A 23,901-nucleotide genomic window follows, 5' to 3' on the forward strand; every position below is an offset into this window, starting at 1 on the left:
TTGTTCTGGCATAAGTGTCTGATTTTGTCTTCTTCTAAGTTTGTATCTATGTGAATAAGTGAGATGCCTTCACCTATAACTAAGCATTATAACCCAAATGGCTTAAGCCACACAGAAATTTATTGCTTTACATAACAAGAAGTCCAGGGGAAAGTCCCCTCAAGGTTGGTCAATTCAGTGCCTCAACAAAGTCATTTGGTTCTTTATTCAATGAATATTTATTGGGTGTCTATTTGTGCCCTGCCTTGATTTAGGCACAGAAGATACACACTGACAAAAAAGAAACAAAAATATCTACATTCATGAGGCTTACACTTTGGCTCTTCTCCTTTGCCTCATGGTGGCGAAATGGCTGCCGCAGTTCCAGGCATCATTATAAGGAGGTAGGATAACATCCTATATTTATAGGGCATCCCTTCTTGTGTGTTTCTTTATCAGAAAGGATAAATTTTTTTCCCTTTTGTCTCAGCCAAAATGTCCTCATTTATCCCTCCCTAAAACTGTTTCTGACAAGAGAAGGGTATTTTCATAATTGGCTTAGATTATTCAGAATTTACCTCTTTCCTGAAGCTTAAATAAACCACTATCACCAGGCCCTGCTCCCTCTTGGTCTAGGGTGAGGTCCAGGCACAGATATTTTTTCAGAGCTCTCTAGGTCATTGTAATTTACAGCCAGAATTGAAACTAGTGCACAGGTACTCTGTGTGATGTACTTTTTAGGTTTCAGAAGGTTTGACTTTCCTTGGTAGATGTTCTTAATTTCACTCCTAAAACCTGGGATTATGCACCAGAAGGAGAAGAATGTGATCTGTTGCAACCTCTAGACCATCCTCTTGGATCTTTCATCAACCCTGTTTTTTAGCCTCAGTGATTAGACCAGCGAGCGTGCTCATGGGGCTGCCCCCAGCCCTATCAGAGTACCTGAGCTGAGCTCAGTGTCCATCTTCACATCCAGCCTTAACTCAGCCCAGCGCGGCTCTTGTGTTTTCTTCCTTTTTAAAAAATTAAACCCGGTGCTCGCTTCGGCAGCACATATACTAAAGTTGGAACCATACGGAGAAGATTAGCATGGCCCCTGTGCAAGGATGACACACAAATTCATGAAGCGTTCCACATTTTTTAAAAAAGAAAAAAAGAAAGAAAACAAAACAAAATAAATAAATAAACAAAAAAAGTTAAATCTGTCCTCCAAAGTTATAAAAATATATGTATTTACTGAAACCACTAAAACAGCACAAAGATGTTTTTCCAAAGGAAGAGTCAAATACCCTTCCCCTTCCCATCTCCATCCTGTGTCATTCCAGAGGACCAGGCTCTCTCTGTGGCCCCGTCTGTCTCTCTCCAAGGCCAGTATCATTGTCATGGGCCCCTGGCTCATCCTGCGGATCTCTGGGGCAGGCTGGGGTGGAAGGAACGGGTGACAAAGGGACCGAAGAGGGAGTCAGTCCAGAATCAAAGCTCAGTGCCTCCCCTACTACCCTTTTGCTTAACTTTTTAGTTTGAAATAATTTTAAACTTCAAAAAAAATTGTAAAATTAGCACAAGGAACTCCTATATACACTTCACCCAGGATTCCTTTCAGTTTTGCCAATTATCCTAATAATTCCTTTAATACGCTTTATAGTCAAAGGAGCCAACCCAGGACTACACATTCAGCCCAGCTGTCGTGTCTCTCTGGTCTCCTTTCGCCAGGACCCTTCCTCAGCCTCTCCTCCACTTTCCCGGCATGGACACTTTTGACAATTACAGATCAGTCATTTTGAGGAACGTCTTCCTGTTTGGTTTGTCCCACGTTTCCTCATGATTAGATTCAGGTTATGCCCTTTTGGCCAGGATATTATGGAAGGGCGTTGTGTTCTTGTTGCAACCACTCAGGTAACGTGTGTCATCAGGTTGCGCCGTTACTGGTGATGTTTACTTTGATCACTTGATTAACATGGTGTCTATTCGGTTACTCTTCTGGAAAGTTGCTTTTTTCCCCCATGGTGATTAATCAGGCACTTGTAGGGAGCTAGTTTAAAATGATGTAAACTCCCATTCCTCACTCCACTTTTACCCACCGGAGTTAGCACAATGCAACAGTGTTTTGAAATGGGACCTTTAAGAGGTGATTAGGCAGAGCCCTCATGAACGGGTTAATACTATTATCCCAGCAGTGGGCTCGTTATCAGAGGAGTGGGTTCCTGATAAAGAATGCATTTGGCCCTCTTCCCCCTCTTTCTTTCTCTCAAGTTCCCTCTTGCCCATGCAACACCTTCCGCCATGTTACAATGCAGCAAGAAGGCCCTTGCCAGATGCAGCACCGTGCTCTTGGACTTCCCAGCCTCCAGAACTCTGAGCCAAATAAATTTCTGTTCATTATAAATTATCCAGTCTGTGGTATTCTGTCATAGCAGCATAAAATGGGCCGAGACAGCATGTGCCGTAAGAGCTTTCTCTCCTCCATACTCGCTCAATTCTCTATACCACTGTGGACTCATAAACTTCTACTTTATTTGAAGAGTTATAATCTATAGCTGTCATTATCTATTTTGATTCTTATACTATTCCAATATTTCTAACTGGAGCTCCTGCGAACTGACTTCTGTATTGTTTTACCATCTCCCCATCACTCGTTGAGCAATTCCTTATTTTCTGGTACAATAAGATGTTCCAGGCGTATGTCATCTTACACCAGCGCTGGCCCTGTAATTAATTATTGTCTCCAAGGAGTCCTCATTCTATTAGTGGACAATCAAGGTCTGGGCTCTACGTACACCTGTGATCACTAGCACGTCATTGCTCCCAGATTCTCTCAGTGCATCAAACTAGGAAATACACGTATGCACACGGGCCATTGATAGCTACATTTATTTCTATTTCTGCATATATACTGAAAACCATGAGTTCACACCAAATTTCCTATTCTAATGATGCAGAAAATGTCGGGTGCCGGGACGTGGCCGATTGCCGCCTCCCCATAGTTCCGCATCTCCGGCGGCCAGTGCTGTGCGTGGCCAGTTAAAGGCATGCTGCTGGGGCTGGACCCCGAGGCACCCAGCCGCCCCGACACCCGAGGCACCCAGCCGGGACCCCGAGTGTCGGAATGCCCCAGACCCTCGTGCCTGTTTCCGGCCATGTTGCTTGCATGATCCTGATTGGGTAATTTTTGAATCCCACTGTTTTTGGTTGGATGTTAAGGCTTGTAGTTGATTGGACGTTTCTTGAGCCCTACCAAGGTATAAAAGCAGGGGCAGAAGGGCAGGAAGGGGGAGAACATCAGGAGAAATCGGAAGACACGAAGAGAGCTGTAACACTAGGTGTGCTGAGTCTGCTGTAGAAGAATAAAGTCTGTTCTCCAACTCTTCGTGTGCTACTCGGTTCTTTCCCTGGTCAAATGAGTAAGAGCTGTAACAAGGGCTGTAACACTAGCTGTACACACTGCCGCAACACTAATCCAACACCACAGGGTTCATTCTAGCCCTTCTCCTTTGCATATTTGTACATCCTTCCCCACCAGTGAGAAATCTATCTCCCATTGTCCTTGACATACCTACTTATTTGCTCAGTTTCCCTATGCAGCCAACCTCCTAATCTCCACAGGGCCACTGCCCCACCGGCCTGGTCAGAAGTCCTTCTCATGATGTCCCCCACCCCCACCGACTGCCTCCCCCACCGCTCAACACCCTCCCCTTGCAGCCCCGCCGCTGCATAAAAACACATAAACACATAAAAACACTTCAGCTTTTGTGTTTTCATTTCAATGTATTCAACCTTGTTCCTCAATGGTAGTTACTTGTGACAGAATGAATTAGGGGTTTTTAGGGTTTTTTGTGTTTTTTTTTGGTGTTTCATTTTATTTTGTTTTGCCAAATTACCAGACATGTATGTGTGTGTATATGTGTACACATGTGTGTGTGTGTGTATAGTTAGAATTTATAGCAATGAAAGAATATTTGCTTCTTGCTCTTAATTTTTAAAATAGATGAGCAGCAGCAAGTGTGGCCAACATGAAGAGCTGACTGATTGGAGCTCTTTGCAACTCTGCTTGAAAGGTAATTTACTACTTAACTTGTCGTGGCCTTTCATGATCTTTCCTCCCACTGGGTCCTTTTTCCCATTGCAGAGCCACCTTTGATTTAAAAGCAAAATTCTAGTCTGGAAGGTCAGCTTGGCTGAAGGTGCGGTGAAGGAAGAGCCCAAGAGGAGATCTGCGTGGCTGTCAACTAAACCTGCTCCTGCAAAAGTGGAAACGAAGCCCAAAAAGGCAGCAGCAAAGGATAAATCTTCAGACAAAAAAGTGCAACCAAAAGGGAAAAGGGGAGCAAAGGGAAAACAGGCCGAAGTAGCTAACCAAGAAACTAAAGAAGATTTACCTGCAGAAAATGGAGAAACTAAAACTGAGGAGAGTCCAGCCTCTGGTGAAGCAGGAGAGAAAGAAGTCTGATTAATATCATATCCCGTGTCTTATCAGTGGTCCCTGTCTCCCTTCTTGTACAATCCAGAGGAATATTTTTATCAACTATTTTGTAAATGCAAGGTTTTTTTAGTAGCTCTAGAAACATTTTTAAGAAGGAGGGAATCCCACCTCATCCCATTTTTTAAGCATAAATTATTTTTTTTTAAGAGGTGAAATCATTCGCTGGTTGTGTATTTTTTGGTACAACCAGAAAATAGTGTGGGATATTGAATTATGGGAGGCTTTGACTGTCTTGGGTGTCAGCTTAACATTCCATAGATGGGGGTTAGTTTTATAACCCCCATCATTTATAATATAAAGCACACTAAATGGCAATATGGAGTCCCAGGCCTGCATTTAATGTCTTGAACATTTTAAATTACTTCTATTCCCATGTTGTTTCTTAGTAGACTTGTTTCCTAAAGAAAACCACTCTTTGATCATGGCTGTCTCTGTCAGAATTGTGTATACTCTGTAACATCTTTGGTCGTGGTAGTCCTGTTTTCCTAATAACTTTGTGAATGTGCTGTGAAAGATTGAAAATTTGAGTATGCAGTATATATGATAATAAATTGCGAATTGGTGGGACTTATATAACAGCTTATCAACATTTGAAGATACTGGCACTTGATATCCTCTTAAGGAAAACTTGTCTCCAAATTTTAAGCTGGAGAATCACTGGAATAACTGTTTAAAAAGCATCAAAATAGATGTTTTTTTAGGATTTTGGGTACATATGTTAAGAATTGTGTGCAAATTGAAATGTGTGTACTGATCCCCAACACAACCAATAAAATCTCAATTACAAAAGAAAAAATAAATAAATAAAAGCAAAATTCTACTAAGTGGCTTTACTCACTCGTTCATTCATCCACATGTTCATTCCCCAAATATCTACTGAAGGCCTACTATGTGCCTGGGGCAACCTACGGGACATGGGCTCCTCCACACATGTCCCTCCCGGTGGCCTGAGCTGTGTCTCGGGTGCTCCATGTTCTCAGGTCCCTGATGATCCCTACTCATTGCCCGGCTGGGGCAGGCTGTCAGGGATTGCGAAGGGGAAGGCCCAGGGGGAGAGTGAAGGAAGTGGGTCCTTGTGAGCCAGCCTGACCCCCAGAGAGGGAAGGGAACCAACCCCTCCCAGAGCCACTTTCCCTTCCCCTTGGGGTGTCAGCTCCTCCCAGCCCACAGAGCGACTGTCACAATCCCTAGTGACACGGGGAAAACAGGGTGTTTATCAGCTGGGTTATCTCTCTTCTGGCTTCTGGGGATCTTCAGCAGAGGCAAGAGGGGAAGATAAGAGGTGTATACACCCCACGCCTACTCTAGAGCCCAGCTCTGGGCTATCCCTCCTCCCCTCTGCCCCTCCCTCCCCATTCTCCACCCCCTTCCTCAGGAGAAGGTCTCTGCCTGGGGCCCACACAGCTCTGGAGCAGCATTCAGCTTGGCACTTGGGACCCAGGAGCAAGGCAGGGACCCAGGAGCAAGGGAGAGGCCACGCTTGTTTGCTTTGTGGTCATCCGTTCTCAGCGGAGGGAGGCCTGAGCAGGGCTTGGGGAGCAGCTGCGAGTCACCTTGGGTGATTGTGATGTTATCTGGGCCTAACGGTTTCCTTTGGGTAGGCATTTCCGCCCTTCTGTTTGTGAAGCCAGAAACCTGTGCTGGGGCAGCCCCATTCTGAGCAAAAAGGAGGACTAGTTTGAGGGAGAAACGAAAAAGGCCCATGGGCAGGGTTAGAAGACATGGTAATCCTTGATGCGTCTATCACCAACTCTGTCCTGAACCTCTGAAAAGAAGAAAGAAAGAAAAAAATTACAAGCACAAGTGTACATTGCAGGTTACCTGGAAATTTCCTTTCTTTGCTGTCACTCTGCCCTAGCGTCTTTACCTCTGCAGCCATGTGGCTGGCATAGGAAGGGGCTCACCATTCATTCCTGGGAGTAGGGGCTCCTTTCACTGAGCCCTTGAGTCCCTGGCTCTAAATTACAGAAATATCAGGGCCTTATTCATTTGGTGCTTATACATGAGGCTAAGCATTATAAAAATAGCCACCCTTTCCAGAGTGCCTACTACACTGTACAAGTAAGGAAAATGAGAATCAGAGAGGTTAAGTGACTTATCTAAGGAAACACAGCTAGAAAGCAGCAGAGATGGGACTTGGCCTTCAATCTTTCTGTTTCTGAAATCAGGGGTCTTGCCTCTATGCTCAGCAGAGTTAAATGAACTAGAAACCACTAGGACTGCTAGTGTTTTAGAAAGTCAGAACTTAGAAGGTTCTACAACAGGAAAGGGGCAATATTTCTAAGAGTGGTACCCAAAACAGCAATCTAAGTGCCTAAAGGCTCACAGATGGTGTTGGGACGAGCAGAATCAGGGCCGTTCTTTGTGGCCCAAGCAGGCACTCAGCCTCAGCGTGTGTCCTTAGCGGTTCCTCCACACCTGCGTTCTCGTCACTCACCGTCACCTGTCTCACGGTCCAGCTCTGTGATGGCTTTCCCTTTCCTTGGTTGAGTTGGGGTCAGGGATAGGGGACAGGGTTGGGAGGCATGAGAATTCTGCAGGATGACAGAGGGGTGTCCCTGCCAGCCAATACCCTTCCACTCACAGGTCTCCGGAAGGCACTGCCCTCTCCTTCTCTCTGCCCTGGGGGAAGGACTGAGAAGGGCCACCTAGGGCTGGCAGCCGGCACATGAACAGGTAGCAGAGCATGTCCTTCGTGCAGATTCCAGTCCCCGCGTCCCTCCCGCGCAGCCTGTTTGCTGCCCTCTTTGCGGGGACAGCCCTGGGGGCTGGTTGCTGTGCTGGGACTGTGGGCATAGGACGGTTAGGCTCTGGCCCTTTGCTATATTTAGTAGGAACGGAGGGAAGGCCCTTTAACAAGCAGCTTGTGGGAGCTGAAATCCCCACAAAGCCCCAGGCATCAATCAGAGCAGAGTTTGGGGGAAAGATGCACTGCTTCAGGGAGCTTGCAAAACTTTGCCTGGATCCCCTGTTTCTCTCTGTCTTGTCCTCACACACAGATGGTAGATGGATAGATCGGTGGTGGCTTCCTGAACATGTGACCCTGCGAGGTGGAGAGGAAAAGAGGTGTGCGGGGACCGGTGTCCCGCGGGTGCCCCGCTGAGCGCCCACGCCTGGTCTGGGGGGCCCTGGAGCACACGGCGTCCCCCACCCCTGGCGGGCGCTCACTCGCCTCCGAAGGACTCCAGGGACCCAGGTACGACAGTAACGCAATTAAAAGCACAGAGAGAGGAGATAGAAAGCAGAAAGCATGGACAGAAAGAAGGAAATCGTAAAGGAACGGGAATAAAAATGACGAAAGGACCACTCTAATTGGGGGGGACAAGAAAAAGAAGACATTAAAGGAGGGAGAGGTCGAGAAGGACCGAGACCGGCCAAGCCCGGGGCCCTGAGAAATGCAGCAGAAAGAGGGGCCCGCGGCCGCCCGTCCCCATGTTTGGGCACGTTAGGGAGTCGCGGCTCCCGCTCCTGAGTCCTGCCCTGGGAGGGACAGTATCTGTTTAGATTTGCGTCTAAATTTAAACCCTCATCGCCGGCCTCCCTCCCTGCTCTCCTCCCCTCCCCCTCCTCCCTCCCTCCCTCCTCCTCCTCCTCCTCCTCCTCCTTCCTCGTTCTCTCGCGCAGGCCCCCGGGCCGGGGCAGTCCCGCAGCCGAGCGCAGCCCGGCGCCGCCGCCCGCTCGCCCCGCGCCCGCTGCAGCCCGAGCTGGCCCTGCCGGGAGCCGAAGGGACAGCGGGGACCGCGAGCGCGTCCGCCGCGGAGCCGACACCTGAAGGACATGGAGGTAAAGGACCCCGGCGGGGCCGCGGGGCCGGCGGCGGGCGGGGTCCTGGGCGCCCCTCCCCAGGCAGCTGCCCTGCTCCGAGCAGGGGACCGCGCGCTGTCGCCGCTGCCCGGCAGAAGGGCGAGCGCCCGCCGCCCCAGCGCCTCCCCGGCCAAGCCCGGAGGCTCGTCCCCGCTCCTACCTAGGAGAGCCGCGCGCAGGCGGGGAAAGACCTCAGGGGAAGAGGAGAGGGGCCTTCCTAGGGGCCCAGGTGTCTGGGTTAAGAACTTAAAGGCTTTAGAAAGAAAAGTGTTGGTTGCGGCCAGGGTTTGCAAATGGGTGGACGCGTGAGCAAAAACTCTGCGAGGAAGCAGAAGCCCCGCATCTGAGAGAGGGGGTTGGAGGAGAAACAGAGCTGGGAGCCGGAGGGAGCGCGTCTAGGTGGGTCTGTGGGCTTCCGTTTTCACTTGCAGAGTGGCCTTTTAGAGAGCCCCGTTGTCCTCTTGCTTCTGAAGTCCCTCTTGAGTCTGTCACATCTTCTTTCATAACTTTCGGGAAAGCTCCTTGCACTGGGCACTCAAATGACCCTGTTTCTGCTACAACTCAGACTCCTCTGGAAGCCGCTGCCTTCCGAGACTGCTGGGGGTCCTGGCCACATCTGCGCGTGAGCCCGAGAGAGCCCAGCGCTGCTCTGCCTGCTGAGAGGAGGCTGGGGACTCGCCCTGGCCTCTGCCAAGCCCCAGGGAGCCTGGCAACCACCTTTCAGCAGAGGAGTGGCCGGTGTATCCCCTGCTTCCCTCCCTTCCTGAGGCTTCCCCACATTTCCCCCTTGAAACTGAGACCTGATGTTTGGCCCTGAGTCAACCTCAGTAGGACCTGGTGCAAGGAGAAGGTGCAAATGTTGTCATGTTCTTAAGGTGATTCCCACTCGGATTCAAAAGGAGAGCTGCGCTCTGGGAGACTGGTCGGCAGGCAGCAGTGGGGATTCACGGTGATTCTGCTGTCTCTTCCCAGCTCAGGGCTCTATGCCTGAGCCGGGCTTGTTTCTTCTAAGCTAGACTCAGTGCTTGCCTATGAAGCTCTGCCACTTCTCCAAAGTGGCAATAGTTTGTCCCAGATGGCTGTATTCAGGCATCCAGCCCAACCAGTTGTCTTCAAAGAGCAGGGATCACCTTCAGGGAGACTTTCCAGAGTGTGAGAGCCACAGACTCTGAGATGGAGTCTCTGTAGAAACATGTGCAAGGTAGGGAGCAGATTAGGGCTGGGGGCAAGGTATGCACCCGGCAAAGCTCAGCAGGTGGTGTTCACAAGTCTACTCTAAGATCATGCAAGCACAAAGCAAGGGGATTCTCTGTGAGCTGGCTACTGCTTCAGGGCAGAGGAGAGAAATGGCCCAGGGGACACCCAGCTTGTTGGGTTGGGTGATGGCTCCTTAAGGAATTGCCTTAGAAGTGACTTTTCTCCTCTGGGGAAGTACAGGGTACCTCAGGCCCCAGGCTGGAGGTTCAGTATGATTTATGACCCGACCAACCTCTTGCAGAAAAGAATTGGAGATAAGAGGAAAGCAAATCTTAGGCTTCAAACAGGTTGCTGCTTGAGGGCCAAATGCAAGTTTGAACTTTGTTCTAGCAAAGCATAGAGGGTGTCCTTCCACAGAGGCACTTTCTCCCTCAGTTGAAGAAGGCACAGTGTGTGACAGAGGCCCTGAAACTATCAGCCGAGCAACTTCCTGTGCAGCTTGAGAGGGGTGGGGGGCAGGAAAAGAGAGGGCCCTCTGATCTACTGAGACGTGTAGTAACTGATGAAGGATTCTACCAAGATACCGAAGCCATTCCGGTGCTGGGGTTTGGGAGTCCCCAGGGAAGGAATTGCTCAGCCGGCCAGGAAACCTGACGGATCACCCCAAATCTATTGCAGGTCACGATTTGCTGGTTGGCAGTAGCTGCTTTTGAAATTTCTCTGTCGAAACTCCTGAAAAAAAACCCTGCAACTGCTAGCACTGGTGAAGGAAGTGAAGAGGAAACCAAGGGGCCAGGGAAGTGATGATTCTCAGACAGGAAGTAAACTTTCCAGGGCAGGGCATGATATGCAGATGATGTGCAGAAGCAGGATTTGGGGGTTTCTGAAAATCTCAGAGTAAAACCCTCTTTTGAGAGGTGAAGCCCATTTTTGATACATGAAGGGACTGCTGTGTTTGGGAAGAAACTGAGTGATATTACTTCTCAGTATTAGGAATTCAAACCAAATCAACAAGGTGTAATCAATATTCATCCTCTAGAGCCCCCTTACCTAAGGGAAGTCTTTGAGAAATCTAAAGTCCCCATTACCATTGTGGACAACATCAGTCATGACTTCAGGCCTCATTAAGACCTTGGGAACGGTAAAGATGCCGTCTGATCCCTGCCTTTTAAAGGCTCACAATCGGTAGAGGAAATGAGACTTAACCATCAGTGTGAGATGAACACTGCTGCAGACCATGAGTTCTGCAGGAGTTCAGCATAGATGAGACTCAGAAGAAGCCTTGAAAGAAAGGTGGTGAGGAGGAGAAGGCATAAGGAATGTGTGCAGGAAGAACATGCCAGCTTTGTCCAGGAAAATAGGCCAGTTGGCTGGAGAGGAAGGTAGGGAAACAATTAAGAGAAAGAAATGAAAGCAATAAGATAAAGCCCAGGGCCATGGAATAGAGTAGATACTCGGCTAGGTGGATACGTGGGAGTTGAAATCCAAGCCACCTGCAGGAAAAGGTTACTTTCTCTTCATATGAAGTCTCCTTGCCTAGCTGAGCCCCAAAGAAGTGCCTTTCTCCAATTCATGCAGAGGCCATCTGCATGGCCCTTGAGGGCCAGACTGTGTATGGCCCTAGATTCTGCTCCATGGACAGTAGGACACTCTGAGAGGGGTTGAGTAGGATGGCAGCCAAGATGTGGCAGTGATAATACAGCAAAAGTACCTACAGCAAGGGAACCAGGTTAGGGAGCTTCTTTAAGAATCTAGGTATATTCTGACTTCGAGAGACAATAAGAGTGGAAAAGATGGGAAAGAGTAAAGACCATGTGTGGGGTGGGGGCAGGCAGGGGGATCAGAAATCAACCAAGGTACCCAAAAGAGTGTAGTTGCCCATGGTGCCGGGGAGAATGGCAGTACCAGCTTTGACAGCTCTGTAAGCCCTTTGCAGGCAGGGACTGTCTATTGGACTTTGGGTCTCCAAGGATGAGCACAGTGCATAGCATATAGTCATATAGCTTCTCAATAAAAGTTGGCTTGATAAGTCATTAACAGAAATAGGGCACTTCTTTTCCTCTCAGTGTGCAACTCAAATGCCTCTCCCTCTGAACGCCTTCCACGATGCCCCCAGACTCTACAGCTCTCTCCCTGCACTTTGTTCAAACCACTGCTAGAGAGAGCGCACCAGGCAGAATTATAACTGCCAACCTACCAGCTCTCTCCCTGGAAGGCTGCCTGAGGGCAGGGGCCGTATCTTACATATGTAGGGCCTGAAGGGCACCCAAGAAAGACTTGTCGATTGAGTAAATACATTAGTGAGCATGGGAAATCATGCTCACTAATGAAAGATCAGATTTTTTAAACCAAGAGTGTTTAGATATGTTGGTTTTGATTGTTCTAAGCAGAATGTCCAGCACGCCCTGAGAAATACAGATCTCTTATGATACAAACGTGATTCTTCTCTAGAAAAGATCATAGGTGACGTTATTGTGTATAGGAACTCAGAGGACAGAGGTGCATAATAAAGAAAGAGCTGAAGACGTAGGATATCAGATTTAAATTGTTATTCTTAGTTGTGTAAATATAAATTCTAGGCACTGCCAAATAGCCTGAGGCTGCTTGGAATATGTTTAATTTTCACTGACTAAATCCTTCATTTGTTCAAAGAAATAGTGGACAAACGGTTGCCAGGAGATAAGTTTAATTTTTATGTGTCTACTGTTTAGTTGAACAAATGAAGGATTTAATCACTGAAAATTAAACTTTGTTGCCACTGAACAAATCATGAATTTCTAACTTAGATGGAGACAATGAGCCTTGTTCTCTGAGGCAACTCCAAGTCCTTTCTAGGTATTATTTGCCATTCATCCATTTATTCCATATTTGTGGAACATGAATACACACCAGATCTTGTGTTGAAGTGTTTCTTAAAAATTACGGGACTATCGTATCTTTTCATCCTAAGAGACTGTCAGTATTACTGTCGATGAGGGCGCGTGTGCATGTGGGTGTGCGTGTGCGTGTGCGTGTGCGTGTGTGTGTGTGTGTACTTACTGGCCTATGTAACATGTTCATTCTGTAAACCTACTTTTTCATCCACATCTATTTTTACCTCAGTAAACATTGTCTACCACATTACCATATTTTTTTTAAAAAATTGGGGGCTAGGAAATAGGAGAGAAACATGGCACCAGGGTCCAAGCCTTAGAAAGACCATTTTGAGAATTCACCGTGGAGCGCTGGTGCAAACACCCACCGCCTCTGCTGGTTTTGCCGCACTGGCTCACTGAGCCCTGTGTCGGCTGCTGGCTGGGGCCGATGGGTCATGGTTGGGAATTGCATGGCCTCTGAGGCAGAGTTGGGCTCGGGGGGCTTGTGGGCAAGCCCGAACACCCCGCATTCCTCTCTGGCTCCCACGTGCTCCGTGGGACGCTCACAGTCACCCCGGCTCCCACTCAGCACACAGCTTCCATTTGTCGGGCTGCAACAACGGGGGAGTTTCCGGTAGTCGGGCTGCGCGGCGGCCAGGCCCTGTCACAGGAGGGGCGAGTGTGCATTCCTGGGGAGGAGTCGGGTTTCAGAGCCGATCCACAGCGTGGCTCCTCGCAGCAAGGCCAGCCGCAGCCTGGCGCGCGCCGTCCGTGGGAAATCGGAACGCTGGCGGCCCGGCGGCCTGGTAATCTTATCGGGCGGCAAGAGAAAGCATTTCGGTTCCAGAGAAATCTGGAGGCAGCTCTGCCTTCCTCCAGTAATAATATTTTAGGTTTGCAGAGCCAACCTGACCACCCCCATTCAATTCACTAGAATCTAAAAGTCTCAGCACTGGGGTGAAATCACACAGTCTCTAACCCGATCTCTAACCCTGCCATAGCGAACAGGAACAGAGCGGCTCACCGGCAGGTATGCAGAGGATTTAGGGGCTATTAGGTCTTTGGAAAGCCAATGGCTTGCAATTTTTCTCTCCTCCGGGAACTAGTTCAGCCTAAGCCTTAGGAGGTAAGGCAGAGGGGTGGTTCTCATATTGACGAAGTTCCAATGATGCCACTGACACAGGACAGACACGAAGCCACCACCATCAACAGTCTTGCTAGAACCTTCCAGGAGCGCATCTCCTGAGCTAGACCAGAGCGAATACTCCCGCGTTCCTTGGTCTTTGGGCAGTGAGCTTCCCATCGTTTTCCCTTTGGGCTTCCTCAATATCCCATCAAGTCATGTATTTGGATGGCTCCAACCCTCTTCCAGGGGAACGGTCTCCAGCCCCTGCAATTCCAGCCTCAGTGGCTCCATAGAAGAGGTGAGGTGGTCACGCAGGGCCCTTACCTCTGTAAGAGACCCCTCTGAGATACCATTAGAGCCCACCCTTAACGGATGCCATTAGGAGCCCCCAAGCTGGAAGCTCTCAGATGGGGGCCCTGAGAAGTTCTGAACACTGGAGCTGACATTCTCCCCAGCCGAGAAATTAGCAACTGCATCATAGATGTCTCCAGCCCTTTGTTTTGAACCTGCCTGCACCGTATGGGGCCCATCCTCCTGCCCTCAGGGTGGCAATCACAACTCTTCCCCGGGCTGAACCTTCTATAATCAAGCGGTAACAACTCACAGCATGCCATGCACTAGCTTTGGAATTAGGTTCAGCAAGCATGCACCAATCCTTACTGCCTGCCAGGCCCTTGAAGAACCCACAGCTTAGGAAGGGAGGCCAGCACCCGAACAGATGACTGCAGAGCAGGGGTGAGAGCTTACACGCACACAGGAGGGACGTCATACTCTGCCTGGGGTTCAGGGAGGGCTTCCTGCCAGAGATGATTTCTGAGTTGAGTCTTGAGGGATGAGTGAGAGTTAACCAAGTGCGGAACACTGGGAAGAGCATTCCAGTCAGAGAGAATGACAGGAACAAAGCTGCTGGTGCAAGAACCAGCATGGCATGCATGGGGACCGCTGGGCAGTTCATCCCTAGGGGACAAAGCAAGATAAAGATTTTTGGGGTTGGAGGACTAGACAGGGCTATCATTATAAGTTGCAGTTCCTGCCATAAAGGAATTCTCTTCTATTTCGGGAAACAAGATATACACACGTGACATGACATAAAAAACACGCAAGGTAGTATCTTGATACGCTCTGATGTATGTGGGCGTTCAAAGTCTCCTCTAACGGGAGATAGAGACTGACTTCCTCTGCTGGGGACTCCTCCACGCGTGCTGCTCTTCCCGCCTCCTGGCAGCCCTGAGGCGCGGAACACACGGGGGACTGCACCCAAAGCCTCCTGCTGCGGAAATCGATCTGAAACAGGCTCCAGGTCCTGAGGGAATGCCTTTGGTCAAGTTCACCAGAAGCCACCCCAAGTCCTCTTACCTTCTCTGATAGAAAGAGGAGTCTAGGAATAAACCGCACACACACACACACACACACACACACACCACACAGGCACACACAGCCCCATCTGCTGTTCCCACTCACACCGCACCCACAGCCCCATTCATTCCTCCCTCTGTGGCCACACATCCCATGTACCCCCTGAAATCACTTCTCCTCTTTGCCCACGGGCAGCCAAGGGATGCACCAGGGCAAACCGAGTAGCAGCAGCTGACCACATGCGTCAGCCCAGGCCCAGTTAAACAGCACCACAGAAACAAGAAGCTGAGCCTTGCAGCTGCTATTGCACAACCCGGGCACCCGCACCAGAGGTTACAGAGAATTCCCACCTCTCAATATGCCACGGAAGGCTTCGGGCCTCCCCGCTAGACCCCCACCCTCAATAGTGCATTCCAAACACATGAGCCAGATAGATGCACATTTCTCCCACCCTTCTGGGCCACGGCCACCCCATCTCAGCCTTCGGAAGTACGTTCCCAGGGCTCAGGTCCCTGGCTTGTCATGTTTTAGAGATATGTTTTGATGAATAATGGGAAATTATTTCTGAGCAGTGACACCGATTTCAGTGTGGGAGAGACCAAAGCTTGTCCTCGTGGTAATTACTACCATTTGTTGAATGCCTGCTATGTACAGATGTTTTGCCCAAATTTATTTATTTTTAATCCTCACAAAGTCCTATTATATCTTTCTCTAGATAAGAATGCTGAGGCTTTGAGATGTTTAAATAATTTGCCCAAGGTCTTTTTTATTTTTTAAGAGACAGGGTCTTGCCATGTTGCCCAGGCTGATCTCAAACTCCTGGCCTCAGGCAATCCTCCCAAAATGCTGGGATTGCAAGCGTGAGCCAGCACACCCAGCCCATTTGCCCAAGGTCCAGGAGGTGGTTACTAACCTTCCAATGTTTAAACCTACGCTGTTGGCGTGGATCCCACAGCTCCTATTTATTCTTCCTCTGTTTCTGGAGAAACTCGGGTTTCCCATCGCGCCTGTGCGGGCTCCAGAGAGACCACATGCCCCCAGCCTGGCCAGTCTTCCTCCAGCTCAGACCAGGCCGCAGGCTGCTGGCTCACGCTTGGAGCTTTCAAGGTCTGTCACAGGTTTATGCTGAGCCCTCATCTGCACGTCTAAAAGACTTCTGAAAGGCTCCGCTTGTGTCTCTGGGTGAAAGTAGTGCCCACGCCTACGGTCCAAAGGAAGTTTTTTAAAATTCATTTTTACAGCCTTAGAATTTTAAGAGCAAAAAGGAACCTTAGCAATTTGACCCATCCCCTTTATTTGAAAGACAAGGAAACTCAACATAAGTGATTTCCTGATGATCACACTTAAGGCCACTTAGTGGCAAAGTCAGAATTAAAACAAAGGTCTTCTAACTCCCAGCACACTAGAGCGCTTTTGATCTGTGTGTTTAGATTGAGTCATAATGACTTTACTGCCACCCTCCTTCTGTGTATTGTCTTCCTGAGGCTCTCTGAAGTCCACCTCAGTGGTGCTCAATTTTCCAGGTCTTATCAAGCATCCAAATCTGTGGGGATAAGGTAGGCGGGGAGAACAATGTTTATTATCATTATTTGAACAAGTGCCAAGAGACCCAGAGCTAAGGCCAGGAGGGCCCCACCCAGCACTCCACCTCCACCTGGTCCTACCAGGCTTGCTTTCTACTGTGCCCTCCAGGAGTCTTTCCTGGGAGCCCTCTGTCCCCTGTTGCCCAGTCCTGCCCGAATCCCCCGCAAAGGCCTGAATTTAAGCACCCAGAAAGAAATGAACAAGGACGATTCCAAGTCCTGGTTCTTCTTAGGGCAAATTAACACCCAGGCTACTATAGCGTGCCAGAGTGCTGCCCAGGTGGAGAATCTGAAGCCCCTGGAGTTGGCAGGTGTGTGAGTTTGCTAGGGCTCCCCTAACAAGTTACTGCGAACTGGGTAGCTTGAAACTGCAGAAATTCTCTCACAGTTCTGGAGGCCAGATGTCTAAAGCCAAGCTGTCAGCAGGACCACATTCCCTGCAGAGACCCTAGGCAAGAATCTCTTCCACGCTGCTTGGCACTGCTGCTGGTTGCCAGCTTCCCTGACTTGTGGCCACACCACTCCTGTCTCAGCCGCACAAGACCTTCTCGGTGTGTCTCTTATAAGGACATGTGTCATTGGATTTAGGACCCGCACTAATGATGCAGGGTGATCTCCTCATCTCAAAATCCTTAACTACATCTATGGAGACTGTCTTTCCATAAGGTAACTTTCACAGGTTCCAGAGATTACGAAGTGATCTTGTCTTTTGGGGGACCATCACTCACTCCAATACAGCAGGCAACTTGCCATCCATATGGAGGTGGGGGACTTGGGGGTGATAGGGTGAATTCTGGGTTATTGTCAGGCTATATTATGACCACCACCACCCCCAGCCCCTACGAGTGCCTTGGGAGTAAGTTACCAATGAATATTCATTGATACCTGTTGAATGCCTGATTCCCTGCCTCTCTCTCTCTCTCTCTCTCTCTATATATATATATATATATATATACAGCCTGTACACGCTCCTGTGTCCCCCACACCCATATTGGTGTGGGTCGCAGCTACAGCCGTCTGTTCAGGGAGCTGCAATTGGGAGGGGAGATGCCAGCATTTTCATGGAGCTATGAGGATCATCTCCCCCCAATCTAGGCCCTTTCCAGTGACATAAATGTGGCGTTAGCAGGCTGGGAAGAGCTACTCAAGATTGTCTAGGGTCACCACCACCTTTATAAGGGACTGTGCCTAGCAAGATTGTAAAATTACGTTTTACGTGCTATCATATGATATTCTGTTCTCAAATACCTTATTCATTCATTCATCCCTGCATTCATTTGTTTAAAGACATGTACTGAGCAGCTACCAAACAAGAATGAGTAAGACACATACTTGGCCTCAAGATCCACAGTCTGGAGGTGGAGGGGGCCAGAAATGAAAGAGATCATTACAAAGCAATCCCACAAAGTCCTAGTGGTAATGTTATTAATATTTATTAAATTGATATTGTGAAAAACTGTAACAACGCTGAGTGTGTCTTCTGTAAGAAAGTAGCTGTGTTCTCTTTGCCCAGTGGAAGGTGGCAGAGGGAAGGGCAGAGAGGGTGATGTTGGTGAACATGAGCAAAGCTACCCTTTCCCAAAGGGGCTTTTTACAGCATAAAAGAGGCTTTGGCCGGGCGAGGTGGCTCATGCCTGTAATCCTAGCACTCTGGGAGGCCGAGGCAGGCTGATCGCTCAAGGTCAGGAGTTCGAAACCAGCCTGAGCCAGGGCGAGACCCCGTCTCTACTATAAATAGAAAGAAATTAATTGGCCAACTAAAAATATATGGAAAAAATTAGCCGGGCACAGTGGCGCATGCCTGTAAGTCCCAGCTACTCGGGAAGCTAGGCAGGAGGATTGCTTAAGCCCAGGAGTTTGGGGTTTCTGTGAAGTAGGCTGATGCCACGGCACTCTAGCGGGGGCAATGGAGTGAGACTCTGTCTCAAAAAAAAAAATAAATAAATAACATAAATAACCTAAAATAAAATAAATAAAAATAAATAAAAAGAGGCTCTGATCTATGCAATAGTAATAAGGAAGATACTTTACACTCCTCCCACACTTCCTTGCAAAGCACTTTCCTGTGTTTCCTCAACTAAACTGCAAGCTCTGAACACCCCATCACAGGCCCTAGTAGCCTATGTATTCAACACACCCTGGTGCGTGAAGGCCAGAAGGCTTCCTATTGCCCGCATGAGGAGGCAGCGTGGCGATGCAAGGCAAGGGTTAAGCGTACAGACCCGGGAGCCAGAAGGCTAGGTTTGCGTCCTGACTTTGTCATTCACCAGCTTGTGACTTCTCTGTGCCTCGGTTTTTCCAAGTACAAAATGGAAATAATAATAGCAACTCCCTGATAGGCTGTTATGAGGAGGAAATGAGTTAATGTTTATGTAAAGTGCTTAGGACAGTGCCTGGCACGTGTTAGGTGCGATAGAATTGTTTGTTGGACAAGTTAAGTAGGTTTTCAGAGTGATGTAGGAGAGAACAGCATCCCGCGCTTTTGGTGCAGTTCTGACTGGGACACAGGACGGACAAGAGGCCATCTGAAGTTCTCCTCCAGCCTGAGCGTCTGACAGAGGGCTGGTCAGTGCATACCACAGGCAGACTCCTCCTGGTAAAGCTAGCTCTCTGCTCTTCTGTAGGAGGCCGGGCCTCGGGCTTGTGCTGGAAGAGTGTCCCTCGGTAGTCTAGACTAGAACCAGGAAGACGAGGGGAGGCTTGAGCACGGAATGGCAAATCTAAGCTGCAGCCTCAGCTGCAAGAAGCAGAGTCTCGATGGCTCAGTAAATACATTTGAAAGAAAGGGAGGGAAGGAGAGGAGATGGCAAGTATACTTCCTGGGTTCGCTCGCCCTGGTAGAGCGGTGAAATGAGGAGGTAGGAAAGGAGGAGGAGAGTAGCCCCACTGCAGGGGAGCTTCCTTCCCCTCCCTCCCCCTCGCTTACCTGGGTTACCTAGGCCCAGACAGGCCCTCACCTTTCACATTTCCCTGGGGTGGGCCCTGCTGGGAGCTGAACGGGGTGGGAGCCTGAGACTGCAAGACAGCTGCAGAGGTTGCAGAGTAGGAGGCTAACCCTTCAAACCAGAGCCCTTCTCCCCATCGCAGCTGATACCAATCCTGAGCTTCCGGCTGGGCTTCACCAGTTGAACGCTTTCATACGCCAGCAAGAGCATTCTGATTTCCCAAATCGTCATATTACTTGTACTACAAAGGATTTTTTGGCAAGATGAATTCAGTGCAGGTTGAGCTACCTTGGCCAAAGCACCCTGATTGAGGACCCTAGGTCTTTCCTGAGGAATACTTCAGTGGCAGGCCACAGGGCTCTGTCCTTGGCCCTGACTTGCTAAACATTTTTTGTTAATGACTTGGATAAAAAAGTAGAAAGAATCCAGATGACCCACAGCTGGGATAGTTAATATGCTACATGACATATTCGAGTTGCAAATGATTTATATAGGAAGGGATGCTGGGCCAAAACCAACACAATAAAATTAAACAGAGATGAATGTAGAGTCCTCTGCTTAGCTGGAGGAGAATGTCATGCACCCATGTGGGGCAGACCTGGCTTGGAAATACGCACGCATCTGTTCAATCATCCACAACTGTTTATTGGGCCTACTGTATGAGAAAAGCTGTCTGGATTCCTGGAGGGAGTGGAATACAAAGACGAGATCTCAGTAAGCTGAACGATTAGTCGTAGTGGTGGGAAGGGAAGTGACTTGATAAGATGTGTCCCTAAATAAAGCAGGGCACGGGATGTGCTCAAGTGTTATGTAAGTGACAAGGCTGCAGGGCTGGGGAATTTCACAGAGAAGGAGCATTCTCAACTGGAGAAGCCTTCGTGGGAGAGGGTGACATCAGAGTGGCCACTGAAAATAGGACGATTTTTTTTAACAGGTGACAATAGTGAAGGGGCAACAAGGAATGGTGGCGAACAGCTAGTGTGGCAAGGAGCGGGAATGAAGGACGCACATGGGCAGCGCCAGTGTCCCAGTTAGCAGTCCCCAACCTTTTTAGCACCAGGGACTGGTTTCAGGCAAGACAGTTTTTCCACGGACCAGGTGTGGGGTGGCGGGAGCTCAGGTGGTGATGCCTGGCCCGTTTCCTAACAGGCCATGGGCCAGGACCTGGCTTCGGCCTAGGGTTGGGGGACCGCAGCCCTGAGAGACTGGCTTGGAGGGCTTCGTAACCCACATGTGTAGGCGTGTGTGCTCATGTGTGTGTACATGGCAAGCATGTGTGCTCATGTGTGTGTACATGGTAGGCATGTGTGCTCACGTGTGTGCACATGGTAGGCATGTGTGCACATGGTAGGCATGTGTGCACATGGTAGGCATGTGTGCTCATGTGTGTGCACATGGTAGGTATGTGTGCTCATGTGTGTGCACATGGTAGGCATGTGCGCTCATGTGTGTGGACATGGTAGGTATGTGTGCTCATGTGTGTGCACATGGTAGGCATGTGTGCACATGGTAGACATGTATGCTCATGTGTGTGCACATGGTAGGCATGTGTGCACATGCAGATGGGGAGAGGAGAGTAGACACTGCCGGAAAGACTAGATGGAATGAGATCACACGCAGACTAGAGGGACATCACTGATGTTTTGTGTTTCTTTCAGGCTGTAATGAAGGTCCTTTCGACAGGGGAGAGGGGAGAGGGGAGGCAGGATCAAAGGAGCACTGCAGGGCCATTAATCTGGCCCATGGGTGGAGGCTGAATGGGTGGGGAGACTCTAGAGGCCAAAGCACCAACCAGTGAGAGGGACTTTGAGATCAGACAGACGAAGGAGCTGGGAGAGAAACCGAGGGAAGAAGCTGCAGGACACATTTGGCATCCGGTTGGGGGCTGCGGTGGGGGTAGGGGCTGGAGAGAAAGCGGTCAGGATAGCGGGAGCACTATGCTGGCTTGGGGAGGAGGGAGAGGGGAGGAGTTTCTGCTGAGGTGTTGGCAGGACGCCGCGTGGGACTTCAGGAATGGGGCCTGGAGGGCGCTGGGCGGAGAGGGGACACACTCAGTGGCCACGGGTGCAGAAGACGGTTCCCAGGCCCGGGTGGAGAGCGGCGACTGTCAGGGGGAAGGACAGCTCCCCGAAGGCCCTCACAGTCGAGGAGCACGGGGGAGACTAAGGACAGTGAGGGAGCTTAGATTTACATGAAAAGGGCTTGGGGGTTTTAGCTGACCATTTACTAACACTTTCTTAAAAATAAAATAAGATTCAATCTCAGGCTTTATCTCCCTGCCCCGCAAACACAAGACTTACCCTCCCAGGACTCTCTTCGTGTGAGCCCTTCCTTCTCTCCCCAGCTCCTTCTCAAGCTCTGGACATGGAGGGCACAGGGAACAGGGTCCTGGGCTCTTCCCGGCTGTGGGTAGTGGCAGCCTGGATGGAGAGCCAGGTAGAGGCGACAGAATTACTTATCCATTAGGCAAACATCTTCTCAGTGCTTTTAGTGTTAATCAGGCTACGGGTCCCACATCAGATAATTTATAAATCTGTAGCCACACTTTGTGGCTCTGTCTCAATGAGGCATGGACTTGTTATTATTTTTAAAACAATGATAAAACCACAAGCAGCAAAAAAAAAAAAAAAAAAAAATCCTTCTAGAAAATCCTATGACTTTGTGTTCAGGGTATTTTTTTTAGTTTCTAGTCATTTTTTTTTTAAATATTACTTCATTATGAAGCTAATCTTAAATATTTTAAGATTAAAAATTCTTCATCCTAACACAACTATTTTTTTTTTTCTTGCTCTCTTCGGAGCCTCAATTGTATCCCTTTTTTCATTTAAAAAAAAATCAGAAGAAGACGATTCTGCTTAATGTAACTACTTCCAGTGTTGTGTGTCTATATTATTTTTAGCCACATACATAATTCTTACATAATTGTAATCTGTGTATATACAACTCCGTCCTCTATCTTTTTGCTTAATGTTATTTCCAAGACAGTATTTCTTAGTCTACATAGTCATGTTTTCATTTTAAGTATCTTCATAATATTTTATTATACAAATATACTATAACTATTTAATCATTTCTCTATTTCGGGACATGGCACTTGCTTCAACTTTCTCCTTATAAATAACATGGCTATAAACAGTACACATATCCTTTTTCTTCTTTTGAATTATTTCTTTGGAAGCGATTCCCAAGAGTGGAATTACTAGGTCAGAGGATATGAATGTTTTTATGGCTCTTGATGAGTGTTGCCAAATTGTCCCTGGCCTTCCTTCCTCTGCAAAGGCCCACCGTACCTGGTGTGCACAGACTGCAGGCTCAGCGACATGTGCCAGGGAGGGGACGTGAGGTGAGAGCAACCCACGAAGGCTGGTTCAGCAAAGAGCCCCTTCCTCCCAGTGTGCTCCGACCTGCAAGTCCTGAGGTTTCCCCACCACCACCACCAGCAGCAGGGAGGGGAGGGGAGGACAGGAAAGGGGTGTGGACACCCTGGGAAATGAAGCAATCCTCTGCCACTTCCCTCTGGAGCAGCTGCAGATAGGGGGAAATTACACACCAGGGAGGGGCCAGGCGACAGTGGGCCTGGGGACACCAGGACACCAGGAACCTCACCCACCAGTCAGGGGTGGAGGCAGAACACTGAGCGTTCGGGCTGGCCTCTGGGGAGTCCCTCGCAGTCCTGGGCAAGAGTGGTCTGGGTTAGGGAGGTCAAGCAATCACTCTCTTGCTTCCTTAGTAAATAGTTCAAGAGTGCTCAGCTTCCCTGCTGGGTATTCTGGACATAAAAGGGAATCAAGCTTGGACCCTGCCCTCGGGGAGCGTGCAGTCGAGTGAGGAGTCGGAATGACAACAGGCGACTGCAGCAGTTGGGTCAAGCACTCTGATAGATAGATCTGTGCTCAGGACCCGGATCTGGGCGAGACCTGCTGTCTTGCCCAGAGTAAGGCAGGGCTGGGCGAGGGAAGGCTTCCCAAAGGAGGGGGTGCCTGAGCTCAGCCCAGAAGTCGAGAGGGGGATGCATAGTCGGAGGGTGGAGAGGAGGAGGGTTTCTGGTGGAGGAAGCAGAAGGAGAGAGGATGGCGTGTGAAGAATTGACTTTGTAATCCAGGAAAGACCTCATGAGCCTCTTCAAGATTGACCCCAGAGGTGCCAGGGCTCCCACACTGACAGCGCTTAGGGGCACTGTCTGATTGCAAGGGGACTGCCCGAGGGGTGAGCCCTGTCACTTTTGTTTGCATGACAAGCACACTTCTCACCTAAAATGGAATATTTGTTTGCTGTGGCTGATGAGATCATGGGGAGTTAAAGCCCTCTAAAGCCACCTCTTGGTGTCACCACTTGTTTTACTCTCAGAGCAATTGGGGGCCGAGAGCTCTATGATGAGACTTAGAGTGTAGGAGGCTCGCCCTGGCTGCGGTTCGAAGGATGGGGTGGGAGAACGTGGCGTGGAGGCCTGTGGGAGCGGAGCAGTCCTCTGCGCTAAAGCCCAGGAGAGCTGGGCCTCGGCAGGGACTGCGGAGGGAGAGAGGAGGACCCTGCCTCACAGGGACAGGAGGGACAGGACAGACCTTTCTACCCAAGG

The 23,901-nt window shown here is 49.4% G+C and overlaps 1 protein-coding gene and 1 non-coding gene across 3 annotated transcripts in view; both read left to right on the top strand.

Annotated features, from left to right (window-relative positions):
• Positions 1-1,013: 1,013 nt before the first annotated feature.
• On the top strand, positions 1,014-1,120 carry LOC142869697 (U6 spliceosomal RNA). Its single transcript, XR_012918271.1, has one exon. It is a non-coding gene; the product is annotated as a U6 spliceosomal RNA (small nuclear RNA).
• A 6,951-nt stretch (positions 1,121-8,071) lies between these two features.
• The window catches only part of RCSD1 (RCSD domain containing 1), a 68,131-nt gene continuing 52,301 nt past the window's right edge, over positions 8,072-23,901 (top strand). For both annotated transcript variants that reach the window (XM_012783870.3, XM_076000361.1), the window contains exon 1: positions 8,072-8,242. In XM_012783870.3, coding sequence (XP_012639324.2) covers positions 8,237-8,242 — 6 coding nt within the window. In that variant the 5' untranslated portion in view covers positions 8,072-8,236. The remainder of the gene's footprint in view (positions 8,243-23,901) is intronic.

Source organism: Microcebus murinus, chromosome 2 (assembly GCF_040939455.1).
Source record: "Microcebus murinus isolate Inina chromosome 2, M.murinus_Inina_mat1.0, whole genome shotgun sequence".
Classification (NCBI taxonomy): Eukaryota; Metazoa; Chordata; class Mammalia; order Primates; family Cheirogaleidae; genus Microcebus; species Microcebus murinus.